Below are 13,830 nucleotides of genomic sequence, written 5' to 3'. Positions count from 1 at the left end.
ATAGGAGACCCAACCTGAGCCATTATCACAAACTTCCTGGGCTAAATGGACCACACATATATTTTTGCTCTTCACTCCAATGCACGATGTCAATGTAATGACAAGCAAGTTTAATTACAGATAACATTTACTCAGTTGTATTTATGAGATACTGTAAGTTACTTTGTTTATCTTTATTTAAATATCTTTAAATGTCTTTGATAGATTTTAGAGTTTAGGTTGAGCCTCAGATGTTCAAAGCGTTATGTGGTCAAATGCTGCACTCTCTTAATTAAAAGCAGCTTGTTTTAAAATGATCAAGGATCATAGTATTTTACAGACTTTTATTTAGAATTGTTTCTGAATTTTACTAAGTGTGGGTGCTGTCCTTCCCATGAATTAATGATGGTAATGTATTACAAATGCAATTTTCTAAGATAATCTCTTAAACTAACATCTTTACAGGGATAGTTCCAAAGTTTCCTAGCTTTCCAAACACTTCTGAAGCACCTACATGGCTGCCCATAACAACTTGGTTATTAAGTTGCATGAGTCGGTTTGGCTCATCTCAACAGTAAAAAAAGGGGATTGTGCAAATATTTCCAAGAAGCTCAAGGTGCAAATGCTGGAAATCTGAAATAAAAACAGAAATACTCAGCACATCAGGTAACATATGTGGAGAAAGAGACAAAATGGTCATCCTGAATTGTTACCCCTGTTTCTCTCCACAAATGTTGCCTGATCTGCTGAGTAAATCCAGCATGATCTGTTTTGATTCAAAATATTTACTGGCATTGCATTGAACTCTATCGAATGCCTCATTGGGAGGTTATTGGCTAATAAGACAACAGTTGTCTATTTACATTTAATTCTCCCTCCTACCTGATGAATCGTCTCCATCGATATTTGAGTTTTCATATTTCCTGTCGTCCTGATCAACAACATGGTCGTATGTGATATTGGGCACATTCAGTGATTTCTCAGAATTTAATCCATTGTCTTTATCAGACTTCACTTTCTTTCTTTTAACCTGAAAAATGCCAAGCAGTCAACAACTTTGTTCGTCAAACAACAGGCCTACAAGGCAGATGACAAAAACGTGCCCAAATGCACACGCAGAGTGGGATGGGGGTGCAGGGGTGTGTAACCTCACACCAGCTCATGTGCATGGCAGTGTGATACTCACTGTATTTTTGTGAGACACAATTGGTGACCAGATCTGGATAAGAGCTGGCTCATAGTGTTGTACAGCTCAGAAACAGGGCTTTCAGCCCACCAAGTCCAAGTCAATCATCAAGCACACATTTACTACACTCGTTTCATTTTATTCTCCTCACATTCCCAGCAATCCCTCCAGATTCTACCACTCACCTACAAACTAGGGGCAATTTACAGTGGCCAATCATTCTACCAACCCTCTTTGGAATGTGGGAGGAAACCAGAGCACCCGGAGGAAACCCACATGGTTGCAGGGAGAATGTGCAAACTCCACACAGACGGCATCGGAGGTCAAGCCTGAACCCAGGTCATTGAAGCTGTGAGGCAGCACCTCTACTAGCTGTGCCACTGTGCCACCCTATAGTGAAGCAAGAAAGGGACCAAGAAAAGCAGATGAAGGAAGGCAAGAATGCAAAAATTAGGAAGGATGACGTGAAAGAAAAGAAAGAGAATGGAAGATTGTTATTACCACTGGTTTCTTTGTCTTTGGACTTGGAGATGGAACATAAAATTTGTTAGGTTGCCGAACATACATTTTCCATGTTGCAGACTCGTGGTTTTCTGCTGCATAGCACCTCCATGATGTCTAAATGGAAGAAGACCAATAAGGCCACATAAACTTTCTTCTTTAAATGAGCTAAGTATTTCTTTTGAATTAGTAACTGAGCAAAGGCACAATTGTAATCATGATGAGATTCTAATGAAAGATCCTGAAATATTAATTTTATTTCTCTCTGCATAGATGCTGCTTGACCTGCTGAGGATTTCCTGCATTTTATGTTTTTCCTTGCAATGAGGTTTGGTTTTCACGCTGAATTCATTTGTTGCAAATTTCAGAATGAATTATTTCACAGTACTGTGGTGATTAAGTCTGAGAGATGGAAATGTTCACAAAATTGAAGATCAACTCGCTGATGTTTCATGGGTGTACTTACTCCTCAAACCTGGTGAACAAGTTCAAAATGTTCACCAGTTCCAGGAAAAATGTGAGCTGCAGAGCTTTATGAATTTCATAATCTTATCAGTCATCAAAAATAAGTCACATTTGAAAATAGGCTCAAAATAGAATGGTTACTGTTCAGAAGGTAACCATTGGCTTGTTAAATTCATGCTGGATCTTTGTAGGACAATCCAGTTAGTCCCATTCCCCCTCTTCTATCCTGTAGCCCTGAGAGTTAGTTCGACTTTCTCCTGAGTGCCTAAGCAATTCCCTTTTGGTTACTCTGCTCGGCTCTGTTTCCAAAGCAAATTCCAGATCGTTTGCAAGACTGCATGAAATAGTTCTTCCTCACATCTCGATATATCCCTTGCCCTTCAGTTTGAATCTGTCCTTCTTCATTCTTGAACCCTCCCGTGAGAGGGTGGCTTCACTCGACTATCTTTATCTAAGACCCCCATGACACCTCTGCCATATTTCTTCCCAATATTCTTCACTCCAGTTTCCTTTTAATTTTACAAGGTGAAGGAGACCTTTAAATTATAGAACTTCTTACTTCTGACTCTACTTAAACCGGTCGTGAGATTATCATATATGAGGAAGATCTATCAATCCATTTTCCACCATTGACCATGTCTAGATTCCCCCCATTGATACATCCAATTAACCATTGAGTGCAGGGTTTTATATAACCCCAAGTATTCTAATTCGTTTACTCCATGTATTAATCCATTCATTAAATGAAAAGTTTCCTCATAACATTCCTAAATTTACCAAGAATTATGCTGAAGTAACTAAAACTGAACTGGAATGAAGAATGAATGGTGTCCAACCAAAGCAGAACAGCAAACACTAAATTCAAAAGAGTAGAAGAGCCACAAGCTCCGAACCCCTGACTCCTTGTTACACCAGTGAACACTAACCCTTTCCCACCCCAATGGGTCCCTTTCCTTTCTCTTCATTTCTCTTCGGCGTGACTGTGATCTAGGTGTACACCTGATTACACTTTGCCCATTTTCCACAGGACCACATGGTTACCACTGGTTACATCTTTCTACAAGAGTTTAGCTTGAGAAAATTGTTGAACATCCTACTATTAGTACAGATATTTCTTCTTTTCCCATAGTAATACACTCTACTGCCCTGCACACCAACCTTTCTCTATGTTTGCATGCAGTGTGAGGAAGTAGTGACAGACTATGGGAGAGGATATTAAAAAAAACACATCTGAGATGCATTAAGGAGGTACATCTGGCAAGTTTCATACAACATGAAATTTATGTTCTTGCAAAATGACTTGGGTTTTTATGTCCTGTTGTTGATTATAATATACTCACAAATCGTTCGTGTGCACCATGATGACAATAGAGTAGCTCTTTAAAAAATAAATTAAATTGCCTTGACCTTTCTTTAACATCATATGGACCACGATTTTTGAATTAGGGCTCCAAGTCGGATATCCCAGCCTGCATTATGAGTAGCATCAGAACAACTTTTTAAGAAATATATTGTAATTTCTAAAGTTTCTGGAAAGAAATGAAATCTGCCGATGGAAACAAAATCCCAAGGGTAAATAACCTGACTACAATTATTTCAAAAAGCCAAATTCAATGTCAATGTGGATTTTTTTGGACTGTAAAACTTCAGTCATTTCTCTCTTCCCAAACACCAAAGCATCAGATTATAGTCAGTACATAAATTGATCGAGAGACCATGGCGTACCTGAATAAGGGAAGCAGCTGCTGGAATCTGACGATTAAAATGCTTCTGTCGCTGCTTCTGTTGAACCTTGAGAGCAAAACCCGAACCAAGAATCCCCTGGGTTGGCACAAGAGAGATAAAATCAAATTGCTCGTGTAGGTTTTCCTGGTGACGTACATAGAATGTGTGTAATGGGATAGACCGTGGAGCAAACTGATCAATGACATGTCAATACTGAGGCTTATGCTGCAGGCAGCTATCCTTCCACTCACCTTCAACCAATCCTATCATCACCTTAACCTTTTATGACCTTTTCCCTCATCTGTTCATCTAACTGCATCAAGACGATTCGCCTGCACTGCTTCTCATCGTAGTAGGTTCCACATTCTAGGAGCTTCCCCTGAATTCACTGTCCTGGCTGGATAGCTGACTTAATTAAGTGCACTTACAAACTGGAAGCTGCACCAAATTATCCAGGAATGCCAAAGGCTCAAGTGTTGATTTGTCATCTCTGCTGCCCTGAGCTGGAGAGACTACAAGCTGATGCCTGCAGAGCTGTGCCTTGAAGAAGGTTCTGGGTTGAAGAACCTGCTGTAGAAAATGCAATGAGTTTCGGGCAGATTTGGAGCAAATAAGTGAAGAGCTGAGCCCAAGGAAAATACCTGCTCATGTTTTTTTCATCAAATCCCAAGCATTCATGGAGTCATAAAAACTGCTGCAGACTCTGGGAGTGATTTTGACTTGTTGAATTCCTATAAATGAGAGTTGAACCTGTTTCTAGCCAGATCAGATCATCCTAGGTGAAAAGTTGTACAGTCTAACATGGATGAGGGTCAATATCAGTATCCCGAGCAGGGCCACAGATGAATTTTCCAGAATTTATTTCTCCTCTGTTTGGGTGTTTAATCCGATTATTTGCCCCCAGGTGAGTTCAAGTGGGATGGTGTGGCATGACAGAAAGCTACAACGAAACCAGAGTCAATGGAAGTGCTTTTATCATTGCCCCTTACAGCAAATATATTTGCATCACCTACACCGTGACAGGAATTGATGACTGCTGGACTGACCACTGCCTAATTCACTTGATTACCTCCATTAAAATGCTCCCCAAAACACTGCAATGAAGGAAGGGTTACGAACAGAAGATCAATATGAAATCTCTGATGGACCTACAAAGGTAGCTGTTCTCAGAGAGCCCCTCATTGACAACCTGTTAGCTCCCAGACTACAGAGGCCACAGAGCGTCTGCAGGTGCCCTGAAGTCCACCATTAATTGCTCTTGCACAGAGATTCATGACTTCACCACCAAGAAGAACCAGGAGTGGCTTGATGAGGATGACCAAGAGATCGAAAGGCTAATCAACTGCAAATATAAGGAGGCTCCAACTTTATTCAAGGGAAAAGAATCAGCACTACAGGAGGCAGAGGTCCGGCAGAAATTCTGTAACCTAAAGAACAGATAGCAGATGGAGAGAGCACAAGAAGCTCAGCAACATACTGATAGTGATGACATACAAGGATCCTTCAGTGCTGTAAAGGTCCAAACACTCAAGACCACACCTCACTGGGAACTAAGGAGGTTGGGACGGGGGGGTGCGGGGGAGCTCATCAAGGACAAAGAGACAGTCAATGGCTGCTGGACTCTGCCATTGACGTTAACACCCTGGATTCCACCCTTCAGCAACCTATTCAGTCCAGCCTCACTGACATTTCTGACCTACAAGAAGTCAAGAAGACCGTATCCCAACTCAGAAGTAACAACGCCTTTGGAGAAATGGCATCCTCACTGAAATTCTAAAATCCCAGTGGGAAGAGCTTCAGTCACACATCTGGAAATTGGAGGATATACCGGGGATCTCCGAAATGCTGCAATCGTGACCGTCTTCTAGAAAGGAGAGAAGTCCCACTGTGGTGAGTACAGATGAGTATCCCTGCTATTTCAGTAACCAAAGAACTGCTCCCCAAATTGCAGTATGGATTCTGCCCATCTAGAGGCATGTAGGATGTGATCTTCAGCAACTCCAGAAATGCAGGGAGTATCATAAGCCACTATACATGGCCTTTATCAACATCGTTAAAGGCTTTGACTCCATCATTTGGTAGGGTCTGTGGAACATCTTCATCAAATTCAGCTGCTCACAGAAATTTATCTCCATTTTAAGCTTCATCCATGACAGCATGCAAGCCGTGATACTAAACAATGGGTCTAAGCAATGGGTCTATAACAGAGCCAATCTCAATGAAAACTGGTGTCAAGACAAGGTGGAATCATTGCTATAACATTTCTCTCAATGTCTCTCTCACAATGTTGCACCTCACCTCCAACAAACTAGCTAATCTTCAGAACTAGTGGGAACTTATAGTGACAACACTTCAGAGCCAAGGGCACCTGATCCTCAATATGCAGATGACTCTTGCATTTGTGCATGCTCAAAGGCTGAGCTCCAAGACATTGTCAACTCAATCACTGAAACATATCAAAGGATGGGCCTTCTATTCAACATTAGCAAGATCACGGTTCTTGACCAACTTTCTCATGCTGCACTGCACTGCTATCCAACACTAAAGGTTCAGATCAAGACTCTGGAAAAGATGGATTACTTCCCATACTTCAGAGGCCACCCCTCAGTGAAGTCAGACTTCAATAATGAAATTCAATACTGCCTTCAATGTACCAGCACAGCTCTTGGTCAACCGAAGATCAAGATCTCAGGCCAGGCCAAGACCTACCAGGCAGCGGTGATTTCTGCCATCCTATATGCTTCTAAGACCTGGACTACCTACAGCAGGCATCTCAAGGCACTGGGAAAAATAACACTAATCCTGACTTTGTAAAATCCTCCAAATTCACAGGAAAGATAAACAAAACCGACATCAGAGTCCTCTTCCAGGACAATATCCGCAGCACTGTAGCCCGAATCCCACTTAGTTGACATGGCCAGCTATGTTGTTCTCATTCCCAACACCAGAGTCCCAGATGACACATGCTATTCCAAGCTCTGTCAAGGGAAGTGATTATCAGGTAGATAAAGAGAAAGATACAAGGGTGTGCTCAAAGCTTTCTTGAAGAAGTGCAACATTTGCATCAACTCCTCGAAATATCCGGCCCATGACTGTTCAAATTGGAGGAGCATTTGGAATGGTATTGAAAACCTTGAGTCCATACACACAGAAGTCGTGTGTAGGTAGTAGAAGGACTGCACCACCTCACAAACTCACCACCCCACACCCCATCAGCCAAATCGTGCCCCCATCTGTGGAAGAGCAATGTCCACCTGAGAACCAACTGAATTACAATAGAAGTGAGTCATCCTCAATCCTCAGGGACTGCCTAAGAAGAAGGTGCTGGTTGGAGACCCCTTTTCATCCAAAAAATCTTGTTTAAACACCACTTCTTTATTCGGTTATCCATTGCTTAGTGACCAGATCTTTCTACAAATATCTATTAATTATACACCATCTCTTTGTTTTGATAACTAGTCATTCTATACACCTCCCTCCCATTTATCTTTTACCCTGATATCCATTTTAGACATCAGCTTTTATCAGATATCTCTTTGCCCTATGCACTAATTATATGGAAGGACTTGAAAACAAGGCTGAGAATTTTAATATCTGCTTAACCAGAAGCCAGTACACATCAGCGAACATAGGCTGATGGTTCAATGGGATTTTGTAGAAGGAAGGACATAAACAGCAGGGTTTTGAATGACCTTATATTTATGGGAGTTGGGAGGGATGGGGTGGAGATGAGGTAGCTAGGAATATGTTGGATTAGTCTAGCGATAACAAAGGTGTGGATAAGGGTGTCAACGGTAGCTGAGATGAGGTAGAGGCAGACTCATGCATTGTTATACGAAGATACAAATTTGGAGCAGTAGTAGACCACTCAGCCCCTCGAGCCTGCTCCGCCATTCAGTAAGATCATGGATGATTTGCATTCTAGTCTACCTGCTTTAATTTTTAACCCATCACTTTTCAAGAATCTATCTCCCTCTTCCTGCTGTGCATCAGTAGTGATCAGACTCAGAACCCAGAATGACTTTTCCCTCCCACAAGTTTGAGAAGGTACCATAAGAACATAATAAATAGAAGCAGGAGTAGAAGTGGAAATAGATGGCGGTGCAAAAGACTTATGTGCTCAACTCTGATTGAGAATGGTCCAGGTCAGTGTCAGACAAATGACAATAAAAAACACACATTTGATGGCTAGGCAATGGAGTTTGTAATACCCATGCATCTACTGACCAAACACCATCTCTTTATCTTGACAATTTTTGACTATGCATCACCTCTTCATGTGGACACTTACCCATTGATACTAATGCTGACCAGTTCTAGTGGACCAATTGCTCAATTTAATATGAGACATATATGTTCATGGTTCTGAAAACTTTATTACACTCAGTCTTCATTATCCGCTGATTTGCTATCGATGGATCCATGTACTCACAAGGCCAGCCTCAGGCTCCAGCTTGATTCTCTTCTAACAAATTTATCCATGTATTTGTATACATTGAGGAACCAATTATTGTCTATATAAATATAGCAATCAGTTTCCAGACCACTTGTGTAAAGTGGCTTCCAACTGTGCACTGTTCTAACAGAGAACAGTCTTTTTTTACATAATTCAACCTTGTGATTTCAAAATCAATCACTGCTTATAAGTTTCATTGCAAGTAGTTTGCTAGCTGATATCATTTCCTTTCAGGCATTTAAACATTTAAATGTGTTTAATGCAAGTTAATGCTTTTGATTATTATATAGCGTATTTATGTTTATTTGGGGGGTGTATTGGGTACAAAGGAGAGGCTCTTGGTGGTATCCACATTTTTGTTATTGTCGGGAAGTCCATGCCCTGTTCCTCTTGGACAACAAGAACTTAGAGTAATTAAAACAAAACAAGATAACCTTCTCAAATAATTATTTTGCCCTTGACAGGAATTAATGCATAGATAGAACATAATTGTTGCTTCAGGTAACCAGAGCAGTAAAGTGATGATTAAACTCAGGCAAACACTTACCGCAGGAAGAGCAAAGAAAGAAATTGCAAATACAGAGAAGCAGGAAGCAATGGTTCTGCCGATCCAGGTCTGAGGGACCTTATCCCCATATCCAATTGTTGTAACAGTTACCTGATTAGAAAAAGACAAGCTTGTGAATTCTAAAGTTATTGTCAAGGAATATTCTGCTCTAGAAAAGAACAGAAAATATAGAAGCGGAGTACTTAATTCAGCCTGAATTATTTGCCTAATGATTTCTTTGCTCACTGTTAAATACCCTGCCCAATATTCAATGCCATCAAAGTCAATGGAACAGAATATTTAATGAGATACACAGTGGGTTGCTGAGATTTGATAATGTGATCCAGTCAAACTGGAATAATCACTGATAAAAATATTCTGAATCTCAAGGTCAACATGGAGATATCATAACCTCAGTTCCCAATACCTAGGGAAATGTGCCTGTTATACGCATGGCGAAATACCACAATCAATACTACACCCTGAAATAATTACTCTTATAGAGAAAACCTAATGAATCTGATACAAGATCAGAATCCATGTTAAATGAGAATCATGGTCCTCAGTACTGGGGGGGGGGGGGGGGGGGTGGGGGGGAGGTGTGCTGGGAATGGACAGAATGAAGAGGCAGGAAATCAGGAAGTTCAGATTTCTATCAGGCCTAGAAAAACTTGGTGAGTAGACTGGATGACCATTTTTGGAATCAGGTTCCCATTCACGGTCAGCTGTGTTGGGAGGCTGGCACGTTGCTGGGCGATTGGGTTAGGAAGGTACGTCTCAGGCAGGTGGGAAGGATGGTATGTTCCTGGGTGGGCGGGAAGGACAGCAGGTTCCTTGTGGAAGGTGGGGCGGAGATTGGTAGGTTGTTGGATGGATGGCTTGGCTGGTAATTTGTTAAGCAGATGTAGTAGCTACTAATTTGTCAAGAGGATGGAACATGCAGGGTTTACAGGCTGTCTGGTGAGCGGAGATAGTGGAGAATATTTTGTGTTGGGAAGGGCATTGAGAGGTCAGCATCAGTGGGGATTTGTTGTGGGGATGGGGCAGGGGAGGTTAGTGGGAGATATGAGTATTGGGGAAGACCTGGGACATTGAATGGGCTCTCGGGCAGATTGTTGATGGTGATACCAGTGGGAGGACTTGGAGTGAACGGGGCTAAAGGAGGCATAGATGGAGTGGCCAGAGGAATCAGGCAGAGGTGGAGAGATCGATGAGTGTGGATAAGATTGCTGGCTGTGGAGGGCAATGGGAAGGTTTAGGATAGGAGGGAGGTGTCCTGATAGCTGTGGAGGTTAGTTGGTTTGCATGGGATAAGAATGGTGGGGGAAATAATTCTGCTTCTCAAAGCCCACAGGCAGTCCAGGAAAAGCACTCATCTCTCACACGTGGCAGTTCTTGGCACCACTTTAGTGATCATCCAGTTGTAAAGTTGAATGAAAGAATCTGATATAGGCAGTCTCCCTAAAATAGTTAAATGAGGCCCCCCCCCCCCCGCAATCCCTCCCTGGGGATTGTTCGGTTATCCCTCTCCTGTCCTGCCTTAAGTTAAAGTGCACATCAGTGGGTTTTTTTTTCTGGTTTGGGATTTTTTTTTCATTTCTATTTACCGTTTAATTTTTAAGATTAAAATTCCCCTTTTAGAGTTCTAAAAGCTCACAAGACAGAACAAGGCCATTTAGTCTGACATCCAACTCTTTGGAAACTGATGTTCGCTCCCTTGCCCAGCTTATTCCCTGCAGCCTGGCAATTATTTTTTGTTTAATTACAAACCCAGTTCCGTTTTGAAAATTACTATTGAATCCACTTCCATCATCATCTAATTCCAGATCATAACCTGCTCCGTAAAAACACGCTTCTGGTACTTCTGACAAACCTGTGTTACACTGCTCTCTCCTCTGACTGTGGGGACTGTTTCTCCACAGCCTAACAAAAAATATGTCATAATTTTGAAGTTAATAAATCGTGCCTCATCCTCCTATGCAGTGAAGAAGATAATTCCACTTTCTCCACTCTCTTGGTAACCAAAGTCCCTTATCCACCATTGTAAATCTTCCAAACATTCATTCTGATGCTTTTGCATTCTTCTAAAGTGTGATGTTTGAAACTGGAATAAAAGCAAGGAAGCTAACCTTTAAAAATCATCAGTTAAACTGAAGCTATGCCTCTTATAAAGATGAGGACAGCCTAACAAAAAATATGTCATAATTTTGAAGTTAATAAATCGTGCCTCATCCTCCTATGCAGTGAAGAAGATAATTCCACTTTCTCCACTCTCTTGGTAACCAAAGTCCCTTATCCACCATTGTAAATCTTCCAAACATTCATTCTGATGCTTTTGCATTCTTCTAAAGTGTGATGTTTGAAACTGGAATAAAAGCAAGGAAGCTAACCTTTAAAAATCATCAGTTAAACTGAAGCTATGCCTCTTATAAAGATGAGGATCCCACATACATTTTTTTCAAAGGTTTGTGTATATGAACTCTTAAGTGTCTCTATTCCTGAACCCTTTTTTAAAGTGACTTTATTGAGAACAAGTGTCTGGCAGCAACAGAAAAACTAAGCGTTTGATGGTCATTGAAGGTGTCACTTATTCTATAAGCAGCAGCCTCTGAATAAAAACCTAGCGTCAGAGCCAGGGATACTTAATGGGAGCTTTGCCTCAGGAGTTAATTGCAAAGAGGGTGGGGAAGCAGAGGGGTTGGAGAGAATGCTTGTTGGTGGGGGTGGGATAGGATCAGCCACAATCATAAAGGTATGAGGACTCAATGAAATAGTATCTGAGTGGTACAGCTCTCATTCCATGCTGAAAAAAAGATATTCCTTTGTTTGAAATCAGATACTTAACAAGTTCACACAGGTAAAAGCCTTGTTAAAGATTTTCCCCCCTCTCTCTCTTCTTACTGCAGCGATGATTAGGAGAACAATGAAGCGGAGCACAGCTGGGGAGCATGTGCCTGAACAAAAGTAGAAAGGATTAGAAATGTGAAGTCGCACGACAGCACGATAGTGATGTGAACGAAAAGCTTCAGCTTTCAGACCTGGAGGCAGAGCCACTGACTATTACCAATGCACAGATGTCCTCTCTTCAAAGATAACACAGCTTTATCAATAATTCACCAATGTACATCCTTGGTTTCCATTTGAAGTGCGACCAGGTGTCCTATTACAGTATTGCACTGATCCACTGCAGGAAAAAGCCCACACTATAGTCGGGGGGCTTATCACCAAATAAAGCCCTTTGCTGTGCTGCAGGCTTAAACAGAGCATCATGTTACTGGCCCCGCAGAAGAAAGGGGAAATGCTTTAAACATGAGTTGGAGAGAAAGACAGGACAAAAGCCTGCATAGGTGTCACAAGCAGTACATATAAACTGCACCAACAGGGAATGTCACTTACATTTTTAGTTTTCTTTCTTTTGAAAGAATGTTCCATGGAAAGATGGCATGAAGTTACAGATGCAAACGTTTGGATTACCACAACCCACAAATATCATTCCCCAGTAGATTGTTAATGTTTCCCTCTAGATCTCTCTTCAATTCATACAGCAGCCCTTTCATTAAATGTTATCATGTGTCAAAGTATATGGAATGGGTATATTTAGAGCCACCAGGTAAGAGGCAGGGTTGATTTAACATAGTGATTCGAGGGCTAAAATCACTGGAGAAATAAAGGACGGAGAAGGGGAGGGGTAGGTTGGAGGAAGGCAGCACAAAAGGTTGCTAAATATAGGAATGATTGAAGGAATAAAAGAATCATTTTTACCGAATCAACAAGAGCATATTAACTATGCTAAAGTGTTGTTGACGCGAATTTGTATTCATGAAAGGAATGATTTACAACTCGTGAGCTCTGCAGTTAAAATAATCATTGGGAGAATGAGAAAAACAAGAAAAAAGAAAGTAAAATGATTTAAGCCAACTGGCTGCAGAGATAAATATGGTATGCAACCAGCATGGATAAAAGTGGCTGAATGGTTGTCTTCTGTGCTATTATTTCTGTGATTCAATGCACATAGTTTATATCACACTGTCGTACAATCATAGTTCTCATATATTATTGGCTTTAACTTACGTGAACTGCATTTGAATAAATTTGATAAATCAAAGTAAATACGCCTTCTTAATTTCAGTTTATGGGATGTGGGCATTGCAGGCAAAATCAGTAATTCAAGTTGCAGTTTCTTTCTTCTACAAAGTCGCTGTCAACAGAAAAACAAACTGTTCAGACAAGGTAACTAGCAATTAGAAATTGGTGGGATTACTGATGAGAATATCTTGTGATCGTGGAAGGAAGGCAAACTCCAGATAATGTCCAGTGAAATCAAACTCAATACTTGTCTCCATGCAAACACTCTTCCTATAACATGGACACCAGCCTGTGGTAAGATGTTGTCAGCTACCTTTGTTAGTGCAGTGTAGTATATCTGATCATACATTTATAACCTAGCACCTTATGCTGGATAATAAAAAAAAACGAGGTTTACACTGTTTTGACGTATAGTGGGATCTTTTGATGTACAGAGGGATCTTGGGGTCTAAGTCTAGAGCTCCCTCAAAGTGGCTGCACAAGTTGATAGGGTGGTAAAGAAGGCATATGGCATATGCCAAAAGTCAGGAAGTTATGCTGCAGTTTTATAAAACTCTGGTTTGGCTGTATCTAGAGTATTGCATTCAATTCTGGTTGGCCCATTATTGGAATGGAGTGAAAACCATGGAGTGGACACGGTGGAGACGGTGTAGAAGAGGTTCACCAAGATACTGCCTGGATTAGAGGGCATATGCTATAAGGAGAGTTGGACAAACTTGGGTTGTCTTCTTTGGAGCGGCCAGAGACTGAGGGGAGACCTGATAAAACTTTACAAAATTATGTGAGGCATAGATAGACAACTGGTGTCTTTTTCCCAGGGTCGAACTGTCTAATAATAAAGGGCATGCATTTAAGATGAGAGGGGGAAAGTTCAAAGGAGATGTG

At 41.2% G+C, this 13,830-nt stretch overlaps 1 protein-coding gene across 2 annotated transcripts in view; it reads right to left on the bottom strand.

The window, feature by feature from the left end:
* Nucleotides 1–13,830, bottom strand: part of LOC127577750 (potassium voltage-gated channel subfamily KQT member 1) — a 638,072-nt gene that overhangs the window by 436,984 nt on the left and 187,258 nt on the right. For both annotated transcript variants that reach the window (XM_052029275.1, XM_052029276.1), the window contains exons 8-11: nt 8,860–8,970; nt 3,857–3,952; nt 1,667–1,783; nt 862–1,009 (exon numbers count right to left, since the gene is read on the bottom strand). In XM_052029275.1, the coding sequence (XP_051885235.1) occupies nt 862–1,009; nt 1,667–1,783; nt 3,857–3,952; nt 8,860–8,970 (472 nt within the window). The remainder of the gene's footprint in view (nt 1–861; nt 1,010–1,666; nt 1,784–3,856; nt 3,953–8,859; nt 8,971–13,830) is intronic.

This window comes from Pristis pectinata, chromosome 14, assembly GCF_009764475.1.
Source record: "Pristis pectinata isolate sPriPec2 chromosome 14, sPriPec2.1.pri, whole genome shotgun sequence".
Lineage (NCBI taxonomy): Eukaryota > Metazoa > Chordata > Chondrichthyes > Rhinopristiformes > Pristidae > Pristis > Pristis pectinata.
Note: the sequence above shows the minus strand (reverse complement) of the source record. Positions and strands in the feature narration are given on the sequence as shown.